The sequence below is a fragment of the Rhinatrema bivittatum genome, chromosome 8 (genome assembly GCF_901001135.1).
Source record: "Rhinatrema bivittatum chromosome 8, aRhiBiv1.1, whole genome shotgun sequence".
Classification (NCBI taxonomy): Eukaryota; Metazoa; Chordata; class Amphibia; order Gymnophiona; family Rhinatrematidae; genus Rhinatrema; species Rhinatrema bivittatum.
Window position 1 is genome coordinate 152506010 of NC_042622.1, and position 12691 is coordinate 152518700.

General features: G+C 44.7%; 1 protein-coding gene across 2 annotated transcripts in view; it reads right to left on the bottom strand.

Moving 5' to 3' along the window:
- SART1 (spliceosome associated factor 1, recruiter of U4/U6.U5 tri-snRNP) overlaps positions 1-12691 on the bottom strand; it is a 254620-nt gene that overhangs the window by 208417 nt on the left and 33512 nt on the right. For both annotated transcript variants that reach the window (XM_029611685.1, XM_029611686.1), the window contains exon 3: positions 7363-7417. In XM_029611685.1, the coding sequence (XP_029467545.1) occupies positions 7363-7417 (55 nt within the window). The remainder of the gene's footprint in view (positions 1-7362; positions 7418-12691) is intronic.

Here is a 12691-nt window from a genome sequence, read left to right on the forward strand (position 1 = left end):
TTCCTCAGGTCCAAATCCTTTCCAAGAGATAAGATACTGTAATCTTCCTCTTATGTCTTGAGTCCAGGATGGACTGTGCTTTATATTCAGTGTCTGATTCTGAAACCGCTTCTGTGCGCTTGGGTATGGAACGAGAGGGCCAGGACAGGAGCAGTGGTTTCAACAAGGAAACATGGAAGACATTACAAACCTTCAGAGTAGGGGGATAAGAAAAGTTGATAGTTCACATGCTCTACCTGGCGGATGATGGGAAATCGGCCAATGCAGCATGAAGAGAAGATCATGGAAGGAGTTTTCACTCAAAGATTTTGGGTGTTGAGCCTCACCCTGCCCCCTGGTTTGAACAGTGGTGCCACAGGGCACCTCTTATCGACCTGTCTCATATTTCTCAGCAGCCACAAGGATTTGCTGCTGGGTCTTCCTCCAAAGTTCTCAAAGATCATGAGCTAGTTTATTAGCCATGGGACACTGCTCTGTCAGAGGAACTGGAATTGGGAGATGAGGATGTCTAAGAAAAAATTAAAAACGTATGTTCTATTGCCTTTGAGCTTAACAATACAGAATAATGCCTCCACAATCCTCCTCCCAATCACACTGTTGCTTATTTAGTTAATTTAAACATTAGTTACTGTTCTTATTTTAGTCACTCATATTTGATTGTAGTTATTTTCTGTTTTTAATTCCATCCGTTGTACCTTAATGTTTTGATGTCTTTGTTTTATTATATTATATATGTTCTTGCCTAGATCGCCATATCGGGTATAAACTGTATACAAAAGCGTTTAAATAAACAAAAACTATATAGAATGGTGAAGTACCTGCGGATTTACCAGCATATGGAATTCTGCCTATGACAGAGAACCCTGGTCCTTCTGCCGATCGTTTACATATGCTCTTAAGAAAGCCTTGTTAGCCCATTCTGTCTGGCCATTGGTCTGTGGGTGATAAGCAGACAAGAAATCCAAGGAAACCTTTAATTTTTTTTTGCAGAGGTTCCTCCAAAGGTTTGCAGTGAACTGGACTCCCCAATCTGAGACTACATGTTCAGGTAGACCATGGAGCCAGAACACATGTTGAAACAAGAGTCAGTCCAGTTCTGGAGCAGATGATAGGCCAGGAAGAGGCAAGAAGTGGTCATTTTTTTTTTTTTTTTTTAGAACCGGTCTACCACCACCCAAATTGTTGTACAACCATTTGAGAGGGGAAGATCCATGATGAAATACATGGCTATGGCTTCTTGGGGACTGGCAATGTTTGTAACAGTCTTCAGGGAAAGGTGAGGAGTCTTACCTACTGCGCAATCAGGACAGGATTCAACATAGTGACAAATGTCGTGTCATTTGTGTTCAATGTTTTCTTGGTGCTGGGATGGCCAGCTAGCCAGGAATCATGTGCCCAACGAAGTACCTTCTCCATGAATCGCTTGGGAATGACTGTCTTCCCAGGAGAGACTGGAGTGGTGGCCGTGGCCAGGATTCTTGCAGAATCAAAGACAAGGTGGTTCCAGAACATCAGATACTTTGAAGGACTGTGAAAGAGCATCTGTGCATTAGTTCTTTTCTGCTGGTCCGACCTTTTCAAAGATACCAGCTCCTGCCTCTTCTGCTCTGCAGCAACAGAAATTTCTGACTTCTGCTCATCAGCACGAACGCCAGCAGCCTAGAGTGACAGCAGTTTTTGATCTTTCAGCAAGTTCATCAGTCGCTCTCCTTGGAAGAATCCAGGCCTTTCTGAAGGAGTGACCTAAAATAACCAAGGACCATTGGGTTCTCAAGATTGTGCAGTCTGGATATCAGTTACATTTCTTCTTGTTACCTCTCTTCCTCAGTGTTCAGCCTTCAATCCAGATCAGACTCACCTGTCACAATTCCATCTGGAAATGGAATCACAGCAACAACCAGCGATAGTTGGTTCCTTCGTTCCAACAGGGGCAGAGATTCTACTCCTGTTACTTCCTCATCTCAAAAAACTGAGGGACTGGGACCCATATTCTGGATCTGAGAAGCCTGAACAAGCATCTAATATGGGAGAATTCAGAATGAATCCAAAAGGGGGAATGGATGCGTACTCTCAACCTCAAGGATGCATATGCCCAAATACTCATCTACCCCTCCCATTGGCATTATCTTTGATTCAAGTGGAATCTTCTCATTATCAATACAAAAGTACTCTTCTGGCTGTCGTAGAAGTACATTTACAACACCAGGGGTTCCAATTCTTCCCATACATGGATGACTGGTTAGTCACAGCCAACTCCTAAGAGGGTATATGTTAATCTCCCTACAAAATCAATTCAAATTTTGCAAGAGTTGGGGGTTCTGGAAATTTTGAAAAGTTGAACCTAGTACCAACACAGAGAATATAATTTATTGGAGCATGGATAGATTCACTTCAGGAGAGAGAGACTTTCTTCTATCAGAATGAGCAAATGTTCCGAGGGCCCTCATTCAAAGGTGTTGAAATCTTGACACATGACAGCCAGACAAGTTTTGATGGTCTTGGATCTTATTTAACACATTAGGCCAGTTATAGGCCTTCCTGTGACCGGCCTTGCTCACCCTTGGATCCCGCAAGCCAAACTGAGAACCAGTACGCTGCCACTTTCTCCCGTTGATGCCAGCGCTGCTGCAGGCTGTTTCCCTAGGTTACATGCATGGGCCACTGGCTGCCCTAAGAAGATCCCATGGCGGGAACAGCAGCAGTGATGGCACTCCCTGATGACGTCAGCACAGTTGCAGATTTTAAATCCCAGCCACGCTTCCAGCTGGTGCTTCCGCAACAGGTCCTCCTGTCGTGCCGTAGCTAGCAGTTTGTGTTGCATGCTCATGCCTTGCCTCTTTCCTGCTCTAATCATCCTCCTCCTCCTCCCATGGCTTCACACCAATCCCTCCTGCCTGCCTACTGGATCTGACCTTGCCTGAACACTGACACTACATGATCTCTGCCTGCCTCGATGCTGCTTGACCTCTGCCTGGTTACTGACTATCTGCCCATGCCTCTTAGGACCCTTGTCTAAGTATTGCCAGTCTCAGAACACAAAGGCTCAACCTGCAGATGAAAAGGCTAGTATGGGTGAAGCTCAGTACTGGTCACCGAGAGTCTGCCTCCTGTCATTGAAGACCCAGCTGGGTCACCAGTTATGTAGAATTACCCTTCCCATAGCACAGACTGCAGAGACCAAGAGCTTGGTGGATTCGTCCTCAGTTCAGGTCATTCCTGGTTTGGTCCTCCAAAGTCCAACAGCAGAACCAGCTGAACCAAATCTCATCCATATCTGTGAAGAGGATACATGGAAAACTGCCTTTAATACATAGGCTGGACATTACGAATATTTAGTAATGTCCTTTTGCTTGTGTAATGCTCGTGCAGTTTTTCAGCATATGGTCAATGAGATTTTTCAAGATCTCCTCCAAACTGTGTGTTGTCTACATGGACCATATTCTTGTCTTTACTCTGTCTCTTTCCCAGCATCTTGAACACGTAAAAATAGTACACAAGCACCTTTGAGAAAACCATCTATATGCTAAACTTGAGAAGTGCATGTTTGAGCAGCAGGAATTACCTTTTTTGGAGTATATTATTTCCCACCATAGTCTCTGCATGGACCTAAAAAAGTTACACAAGTTTGGCCCCAGCCTGTGGGCCTCAAAGCTTTATAAACATTTCTGGGATTCGTAGAGCATCTCTGAAAGTACGGACTTTAAAAGTGTAGAAGAAGCACCTCAAAGATGACGATCTAGATCCTGCTGAGAGGGACTGAACCACTAAATTTTGCTCCTTGATCTGTGTGACTGTTTCTATGAGCTTTTCTCCAAAAAGGTGTTCTCCAAAACAAGGAACATCTGCCAATTTGTCATGAACATCATGGCATATGCTGCATGCTCTTATGCAGGTCATGCATTGAGCTCCAATAGAAGCAGTTGAGGTACGTGAGGTAGTATCAAATGATTTGTAGACCAACCCAAGAAGATAGCTGAAAGAAAAATTTTAACTTTTGTATATAGTTATGTAGATACTGCACCAAATAAACTGGCAAGAAGAAATGTGTGCAGTAAGTATGGAGCTCTGAAAATTTTTCTTCCTGAAATTGTCAAGAAACCTGGCATCCTTCCCTGGAGGTGAAGGTAAACTGGAATACATTCTTGTTTTCTTTGCTTTTTTCAGAATACATTTCTCAACAACAGACTGGCAAGTTCAAATTCTGGTGATTTTTGTACTCTGTATTTGAGGTTTAACTTCCTTGCTGTAGGGGCCAAAGACATGGGTTTTTCTCATTTGCAGCTGTTGCAGGATACTGTGAACTGGGATAGGTGCCAGTTCAGTGTCTAAAATCTGAAGGAGACCAAAGACCTCTCTCCAAGGTTCTTTATATGTTTCAATATTCTTTAAGCATTTTCCCCAAGTTATCGAAATGTTTTGAATAAGACAGGTCCTTCCGGAGAAGAGGAGTGCTCTGGAGGCTCTGGTAGTGAGTCAGAGAGTATACCTGTCAATTCCTCCTCAGAGAAAAGGGTGTGGCAACATTAACCCAGGACTCAAATGATGAAGAAAATGAGTTGGGAGAAGGGATGTCCCTTAGTCGCCTTAGAGGGGAATAACTTGGGTGTGGAAACACTGAGCAGCTGGACTCTGCTGCAAGCAAAAGAGATGAAGAACCTCCCAGGGAGGATTCTGATGATGTATTTACCCAAACAGGGGATACTGGAACTCCTTTCTGTGGAAGGGCCTAGCAATACTGGAGGGGATAGGATAGAAAGTATTGTCTTTCTCCTTAGCCACAGAGGTAAAGACATTTGTCATGAATTCCACTACTTGATTGAGTGGTAGACATGTCCTCTGAAACTAAGACAGGCTCTTGCCTTAAATGGGAAGCCTTTTCGAGGTAAGAAGCAACAGAGAACAAACTGGATCAGGTGACTAAATTGTAAGCCTTCTGCTAGCAATCTGGATGGAGTAAGAGCTCTAGTGATTGGAGGATAAAATGATACTGCATCTCTTTTTGCTCTCAATCTCAGATGAGTGGCAAAATCCGTGTTGGTAATTCAATATAATGACCACTATCCAGAGCAATATATCGTATGATGCATTGATGGCACTGAAGCTTTCAGCTTTGGCAGCGATGAAGATCTGTGCTTTAATGGCATCGAATGCTTTGAAGTCTTCGAGGTTGCATGCTTTGACGGAACCAACTTACCTTGCTTCAAGTGTGCCGATGTTGATGGTACTGAGCGGGAATACAATAGTACTTACAACAATGGCACCAGAGTTGCATGCATCGTTGGGATACTGGCACTGCGTGTTGATGCGCTGTGCATCGTTGCATCACACAATGAAGTGCTATGCATTGCTGGGTGTCCATGCACCATCAGCACCAATGTAGCATGTGCATTGGCACTTAAGGCCCCATGCGTTAGCGGCACCACTGTCAAGTGTCAACGGTGTTGATGCACCACAGATAGAAGGCCTATGTGCTGGAGTTGAAGACAAGGAAACCAGATGCTTTTTTGATTTTGGCTGCACCAGCAGCTCTTCAGAATGGCGCTTTCTTCTTCAACGTAATTATTCTAAAACAATGGCTCACTTCCTCAAAATCTTAGTGAACTAACAAAAAAGCATGTAATATCTTTAAGGATTATTGCTAAAAAGCATTCATTATAATTTTATGTTTCTTAACAAACTCTCAGGGGAAGGTATCAGATAGAAGTGCTCACAGTCTCATAGGCTCTTGCCCTATACAGGGCTACAACCCTTCTCATGTAATGGCACTATTGGATCGCGTCATCTACCATTTCCCCATGAGAATGAACAATTTTTTTATTTTTTAATATATCACCCGATAAAATGTATTCTTAAAAAATTATCACCCTTCTATTAAGTGAAATCCTTCTATTAAGTAATTTAATATACAATTTCACTTATCTTTTCATGTGCTTAACTGCTAATTTTACCAATACTTTTTATGCGCTCGCTTGCTTATTGTCAGCTGTCTTCCCGCCCGACATTGACAATGTTTCGGCGCAACAAATGCGCCTGCTTCAGGGGCTTACTGCTCAATACCTAAAGAAACATTTTTATTAGTATACTGTTTTTAATGCATTTATATCACATTTTGATTGACTATACTCTCAATGGTACTCACTATTCAGCTTGGCGCTGTCTCACCCGATCCTTTACAGCGTTCAAATATGGCGCCTAGACGCCTTCACTATCTCAGTACCGGAAATGTATGTTCTTTTTATTTCCTGTCATGGATTGTTAAAGCACCTATCAGCTAATTTTTACAAAAACACTGACCAATCAACTTCCTTGTTCAGCCTGGCTGGGGCTACCGTATTCAATTTAAAGATCCACTTTTGCTCACGTTGTAATAGACGTAGATTTAAATCACCTCCTCTTTCGTCCTGCTTCATTACCTCTAACACTGTACATTTTAAACTCAGAAAATCATGGGATTGTTCTAAACAGTGTTGTACCAATGGGGCTTCTAATTTATTGCGTTTGAGTGCACTTTTGTGTTCTATTAAACGAGTTTTCAACTGTCTTGTTGTTTTGCCTATGTATAATAAGCCACAAGGGCACCATATAGTATACACTACAAAACTAGAATTGCAAGTAGATTTTTTTTATAGGTTTCAACCTTTTAAGCTTTCTTCTTCAATGCAGGATGGTCAGCACTATTTGACCCCAAGGCTTCGGCCACTCGCACCAAAGGGGGGAGTTCCTGAGAAGTTCCTGCTCAACTCTTTTTCCAGAAAGGTAGATTATGCTGCACCATGAAAGAACTGACTTCAACTTCTAAGAGACTTATGCAGTTCCTCTATTTTATATGCTCTGATGCATTGAGTAAATGGGAACAATGGTCCTCAATTATAGCAGTTTGTTTGGTCATGGCCAACAGTAACATAGTTCAGGCGTATCTGTAATGGACTCTTCGATGCAAATGCAGTTTTTAAAACCACTCACTGTTGGCTTCCTTCTTCCAGATATAATAAGGAGACAAGGAACTTTTTAACTTTTCTGTTTTTTTTATAGCAGTGAAAAGTGCAGTTGTGGGTGCTGCTTAGGCAGTAAGGAAACAAAAAAAAAAAACCAAACAAATTGAAATTAGAAATAAAAATAAAGGATGAGAGAGAAAAATATATGGAGTGTAACAAAAAAATGAGAAGGCTCACAAGGCAATGTCCATGCAGGAATTCCCACACATGCTCAGTAGAGCTAAAAGCTCTAATAACTAGGATAGATGAGTCCATTCGGTGCCGCTAGACACCACCCATACATCAAAGATAATTCAGCCCCGATTATCAACGGAAAATGCCAGATCTATAGTGCAGCAATTCTTTAATTCATTTGTCTTGTACTTACTTTGTTTCCTCGATGCTGAGAGAAGCATCACCAGAGGCAGACTTGGGTCCCGGAGCTGTTTGAAGAAAATAATTTTTTCAAATAATTTCAAGAGAAGTAGGGGAGAACATTTAAAAAACAAAACAAAAAAGGGTTTTGTAGATAACCTCCATGAACATACTTTCACCAAGAACTATTCTATCCTATCATTACTTTTTCCTCATGCACTCAGTGCAGCTTTTCAACTCAATATACAATTCCAAAATTAAAACAAATTATTTTTATCTACTTTCTTTCCATTCATAGATCCCCCATTCATTCAGTTACAGAAGTGATGGCAGCACTTGGTCAGACAAAATGTTATATAGTTTTTAACAGCAATGTCTGACCTGGTTGCTATTTTTCTCCCTGATAGCATAGATTTGCCAGCCACCATTATCACACATATTAACAATAAAATTCCATAAGTCTCGTAATTCTCCCTGAAATTACCAGCTATATTTCAGGTAATTATTATCCCGAGGGAATACTGAGAACAGAAGATTTTGCTGATGGCTCAAGGAGGATTGGCAAGTATTGCTTTGCTGGGTAATTTTGGAACTTAAAAGTGTGCAGAAGAGTGAAATTGTGGGGAAAATTAATCTTTAGTATATGTGCTTAATTAAAAATGAAAAGTCAGTAGTTTTAAGTGTGTTTGCCTGATAAAATGAAAAGAAAGGAAGGTAGTTTCTTTCCCTCCCACTCACCTGAAAAAGCACATTTGATTTATAGATGCTTATCCCATTTAAGAGAAAGACTTTTCACACCAAAAATCAATCAGGGATTTATTTAAAACAAGGAGTGACCCAGTCCTTATCAGATTAATTATTGTCCCCTTGCAGGTTTATTGGCAAAATGTATGTGAAACACACCACATAAATTTAAAGGACTTTAGTTTACACATCACTACTCCCTTAGCAATCTAAATTAACTAAGAACACAACAATATTAAGATGCAGACAGCAGTCTAGCAGTGAGATGGGGATCTTCCAGGGTTTTACACCGCATGCCATATGTACGATTACCTACCTGAAAGGTTATGCGAGTTCACCCAGTGCAAAGAGTTCCTGGCTCTCAGAGAAAAATTATGATCTCTGGAGGCCAGTCACAGAAATGGAGGAGCTGAGGCAGACAGAGGTCTATATAGAGAAGACCTTCAAGGATATAGTAGAGCAATCCCAACTCCATTCTAGGAGCCCTTGTGCTGCTTTGGAAGAGCAAAGTCACCTGGCAGGAGACCTTCACCTTCCTAAGGCAGTAAGTAGCTAGGAACTGTCCTCTAGGTGATGCTTTACCTCACACACAGAGGATTTTTTCCCAGGGATCCATGACCAGAAGGAAAGGTTAGGATAGCTGTGGTAGTAGGTGATTCGAATATTATGAAAGTAGAGTTTGTAAGTGTGTGAGATGGGCTCCCCAACCTGAGGGAGATGCATCTGTGGTGAGTATTGTCTGATGGCGAAGGGGGTGTAGATACAAGCCCACTGTTATAGCCGGTGGTGTTATCCACCAGTGAAGATCTCGCTTCATGTTGGTTGTTATGGCGACTTTTATGGAGAGGGAGCTGCGAAATTGGTCCCACTGTAAATGACTCGTGTGGAACTACATAAGTGGCTGCCGCCATGTGTCCCAGGATGGTGAGAACTTGACGGGCTGGAGCAACTGTACTGCGCAGAAGTTGATGAGTGATCATTGTCAGAGTGATCGCTCGAGGTTCTGGCAGGAAAGCTTTGTCCTGAATGGTGTCAATATGTGCACCGATGAATTGGAGGCACTGAGTAGGTTGTAGGTTTGATTTCTTGTAATTAATGAGGCCAGATGGTCTAGGCAAGATATCGTGTGGAGTAAATTGCTTCGCAGGGTTGACTGGGTGGGGGCTACTAGCAGCCAATCCTCTAGGTAAGGAAATATCTGTATTCCTTGTCGGTGAAGAAACACCACCGCTAGGCATTTCGTGAAAACTCTCGGGGCAGAGGAGAGTCTGAACAGTAATACTTTGTACTGGAAGTGTCTCTCGTTCGTGGTGAAGCAGAGATATTGTCAGGGATGCATTGGTATGTGTGCATATGCGTCTTTCAGATCTAGAGAGCACATACAATCTTTGGGTTGTAGGAAGGGCAAGATGGATTTTAGGGATGTCATCTTGAATTTCTCCCTTCGCAGGTACTTGTTGAGAGAACATAGGTCTAGGATGGGTCGTAGCCCTCCCGAGTTTTTGGGAATAAAATCATTGTTGGATTTGTGGTGATAGTAGTTCTTGGATACATTTCTGTTGGAGTAGGTGATTTTATCTCCTGTAGGAGAGGTACCTAGTACATCCTCTGAAATTTTTGGATAACCAGATGTGGGAGAGGAAGGCGGGTTTGGAAATCTAGGGAATAACCCTTCTCTATTATTTTAAGGACCCAAAGGTCGGATGTCACGGTGCTCCAGGCTGGTAGGAATTGCGAAAGTCTGCCCCCTACAGTGTGGTTCGGTAGCGGTGGTAATGTTATTCTTAAAAACCTTGTTGGTTTTTGGCCGGTTGAGCTTCAGATGACTTTTTGTTGTAGTGGAGCTCGGGGGTGTTGTTGCGGTCCTGTCTGCTGGTAAGGTTGACGACGGCTGGGTTGGTAAGGCTGTGGCAGACATGAGGTGTAGGGTCTGTAGGTGCGACAAGGATAGTTTGACTTTCTAAAAGATGGTAAATGACGTCGTGAGCCTTCTAGTGGGCCGGTTAAGGACAGGACTGCTACTTTTTGCTCCTTTAGCTTGGCTACCATCTCCGCTAGCCTGTCACCGAAGAGGTTGTCTGGATGACATGGGAGATCTGTTAGCTTCTCATGGATGTCATCCCTTATCGCATTCAATCTGAGCCAGGCTATGCGTAGTGCTGCGATGGCATTTGCAGTGGCTTTCGCTGATGTTTCAAATCCTTCGTATATGGAACGAAGGAGGTGTCGAAGTCCCTCCTCCATGTCAAACAATTCCTGAGGAGGGTGGGCTTCTGATGAGGTGTCCTACAAGATGGGTTTAAGAGATTGAAGGCACTCATAAGTATTGAGTGACATAGAATTGATTCTGGATTTTTGCATTTAACATGCCCAATTAATAAATTTCTTCCCAAAATCATCCAAATATTTGTGGTCTCTTCCCGGAGGGGTGTTAGCAATGCAAAGGGCAAGAAAATCTAAGCTCCATTCTGATTCCATGAATATTTTAAATCTGTCTTCTTTGAAGCTGGTGTTGAAGTGAAAGGAGATTCCCACACCCTCTGCATCAGGGAGTCAAGAACTGAATGTGCGGGAGTGCTGTAGGCTCAGACGGGGGTATCAAAAATTGTTAGGATACCTGTCTGGAATCAGGAATATTTTTAGTTTGTATACTGAGCCGTTGACCCACCTTCTCTAAAAACTGCGAATAGGTAAGGTCTTCTGGTGGTGATACTGGCTCCGGCAAGATCTCCACTGGATCAGACGGATAACCTGTAGAGGTGGCGGACGAGATTGATTGAGGAGAAGAATGCTCCCTCGAAGAAGGAATGTGAGGCTGGTGCTCAGGCGTAGGATCCGGAGTTTGGGGCCTTTGAGGGGGTAATGGAGCCTCAGAAGGCTTGTCTGCTGGTGGTTGATTTTGCTGTTCTACTGTTTTCAGGAACTGAGATAAATTCAGTGATATCTGAGAAATTGCCTGGGAAGCCATCCCTGACGAAGGAGGTAGTCCTGGTTGCATCGATCTACCTGCTGGGGGAAGTGCTGCCAGTGGCATGTCTGAATCCGATGTTCTGGGCTTGATTATGTCCACCAGTGACTGACTAACCTTTTCATACAGAGGGTCCTGAAGGCTGGAACTCGTGCGTCTGGATACCATGGAGAGTCCTGAAAACACTTCTGACAAGGATGAAGCCGTGTCAGAGTGACGTGGGAAAGATAGATCCTCCTCTGACACTATATTTATTAAGGGGCGGATTTTCAGAGCCCTGCTCGCGTAAATCCGCCCAAAACCGGGCGGATTTACGCGAGCAGGGCCCTGCGCGCCGGGAAGCCTATTTTACATAGGCCTCCCGGCGCGCGCAGAGCCCCGGGACTCGCGTACGTCCCGGGGTTCTCGGAGGGGGGCGTGTCGGGGGGCGGGGCCGGAGCGCGCGGCGTTGCGGGGGCGTGTCGGCAGCGTTTTGGGGGCGGGGACGGGGCGTGGCTACGGCCCGGGGGCGTGGCCCGCGCCCTCCGTACCCGCCCCCAGGTCGCGGCCCGGCGCGCAGCAGGCCCGCTGGCGCGCGGGGATTTACGTCTCCCTCCGGGAGGCGTAAATCCCCCGACAAAGGTAAGGGGGGGGTGTAGACAGGGCCGGGTGGGTGGGTTAGGTAGGGGAAGGGAGGGTAAGGTGAGGGGAGGGCAAAGGAAAGTTCCCTCCGAGGCCGCTCCGATTTCGGAGCGGCCTTGGAGGGAACGGGGGGAGGCAGCGCGGCTCGGCGCGCGCAGGCTATACAAAATCGATAGCCTTGCGCGCGCCGATCCAGGATTTTAGTGGATACGCGCGGCTCCGCGCGTATCTACTAAAATCCAGCGTACTTTTGCTTGAGTCTGATGCGCAAGCAAAAGTAGGCTGATCGCGCTTCTTTTAAAATCTACCCCTAAGGGAGAAGGCTCCCTGGGCCTCTTGTGACCGGAAGTGTGCGTTTTGTACGGTCTGGAAGCAAGTTGCGTCAGCAGCCTCGGTGTAGAATGACTGAGAAGTGGTCCCATGAAAGGCTGCGTCAGCAGCATCGATAAAGTAGTCGATGCGTCTCTGTGCATCGACGGGGGACGCAGCGTCGGTGATGGTGCGTCAATGGGAATGAAATCCGGCGGACTGTGCTCCTTGCATCGGTCGCCCTTAGAGGTATCAATGAGTCTGTGCTTCCCTCGTGCATCGGCATGCATAGATGCTTTTGACACAGGTTTGTGCTTCAATGCGGCCGGGCTTCCGTGCGTTGTTTTGGACGGGCTTTTTTTGGCACCAAATCCGCAGGTTCAGGTAGATCTGCAAAAGCTGCCCAACGGTGGGAGGGGGCTTTTGAGCGTCTATGAGGGCCCAGGGAGGATTTTGTAGAGGCCTCTGATGGGGCATAAGATCCAGATGCTGCCCAAAGCTGCTCAATCCTTGCAGCTTTGCCTCTGGGCCCGTGGGAATATGCATCCGCAGTCCCGACAGTTAGCCTGGTCATGATTTGGACCTAGGCATTTGTATCATTCCTGATGCCTGTCCGTGACAAACATTTTTCCACACTGGCAGAATTTAAAGTCTGGTGGATGAAGCATAATGAAGTTTTCTGCCAATCCTGAGGTGATTG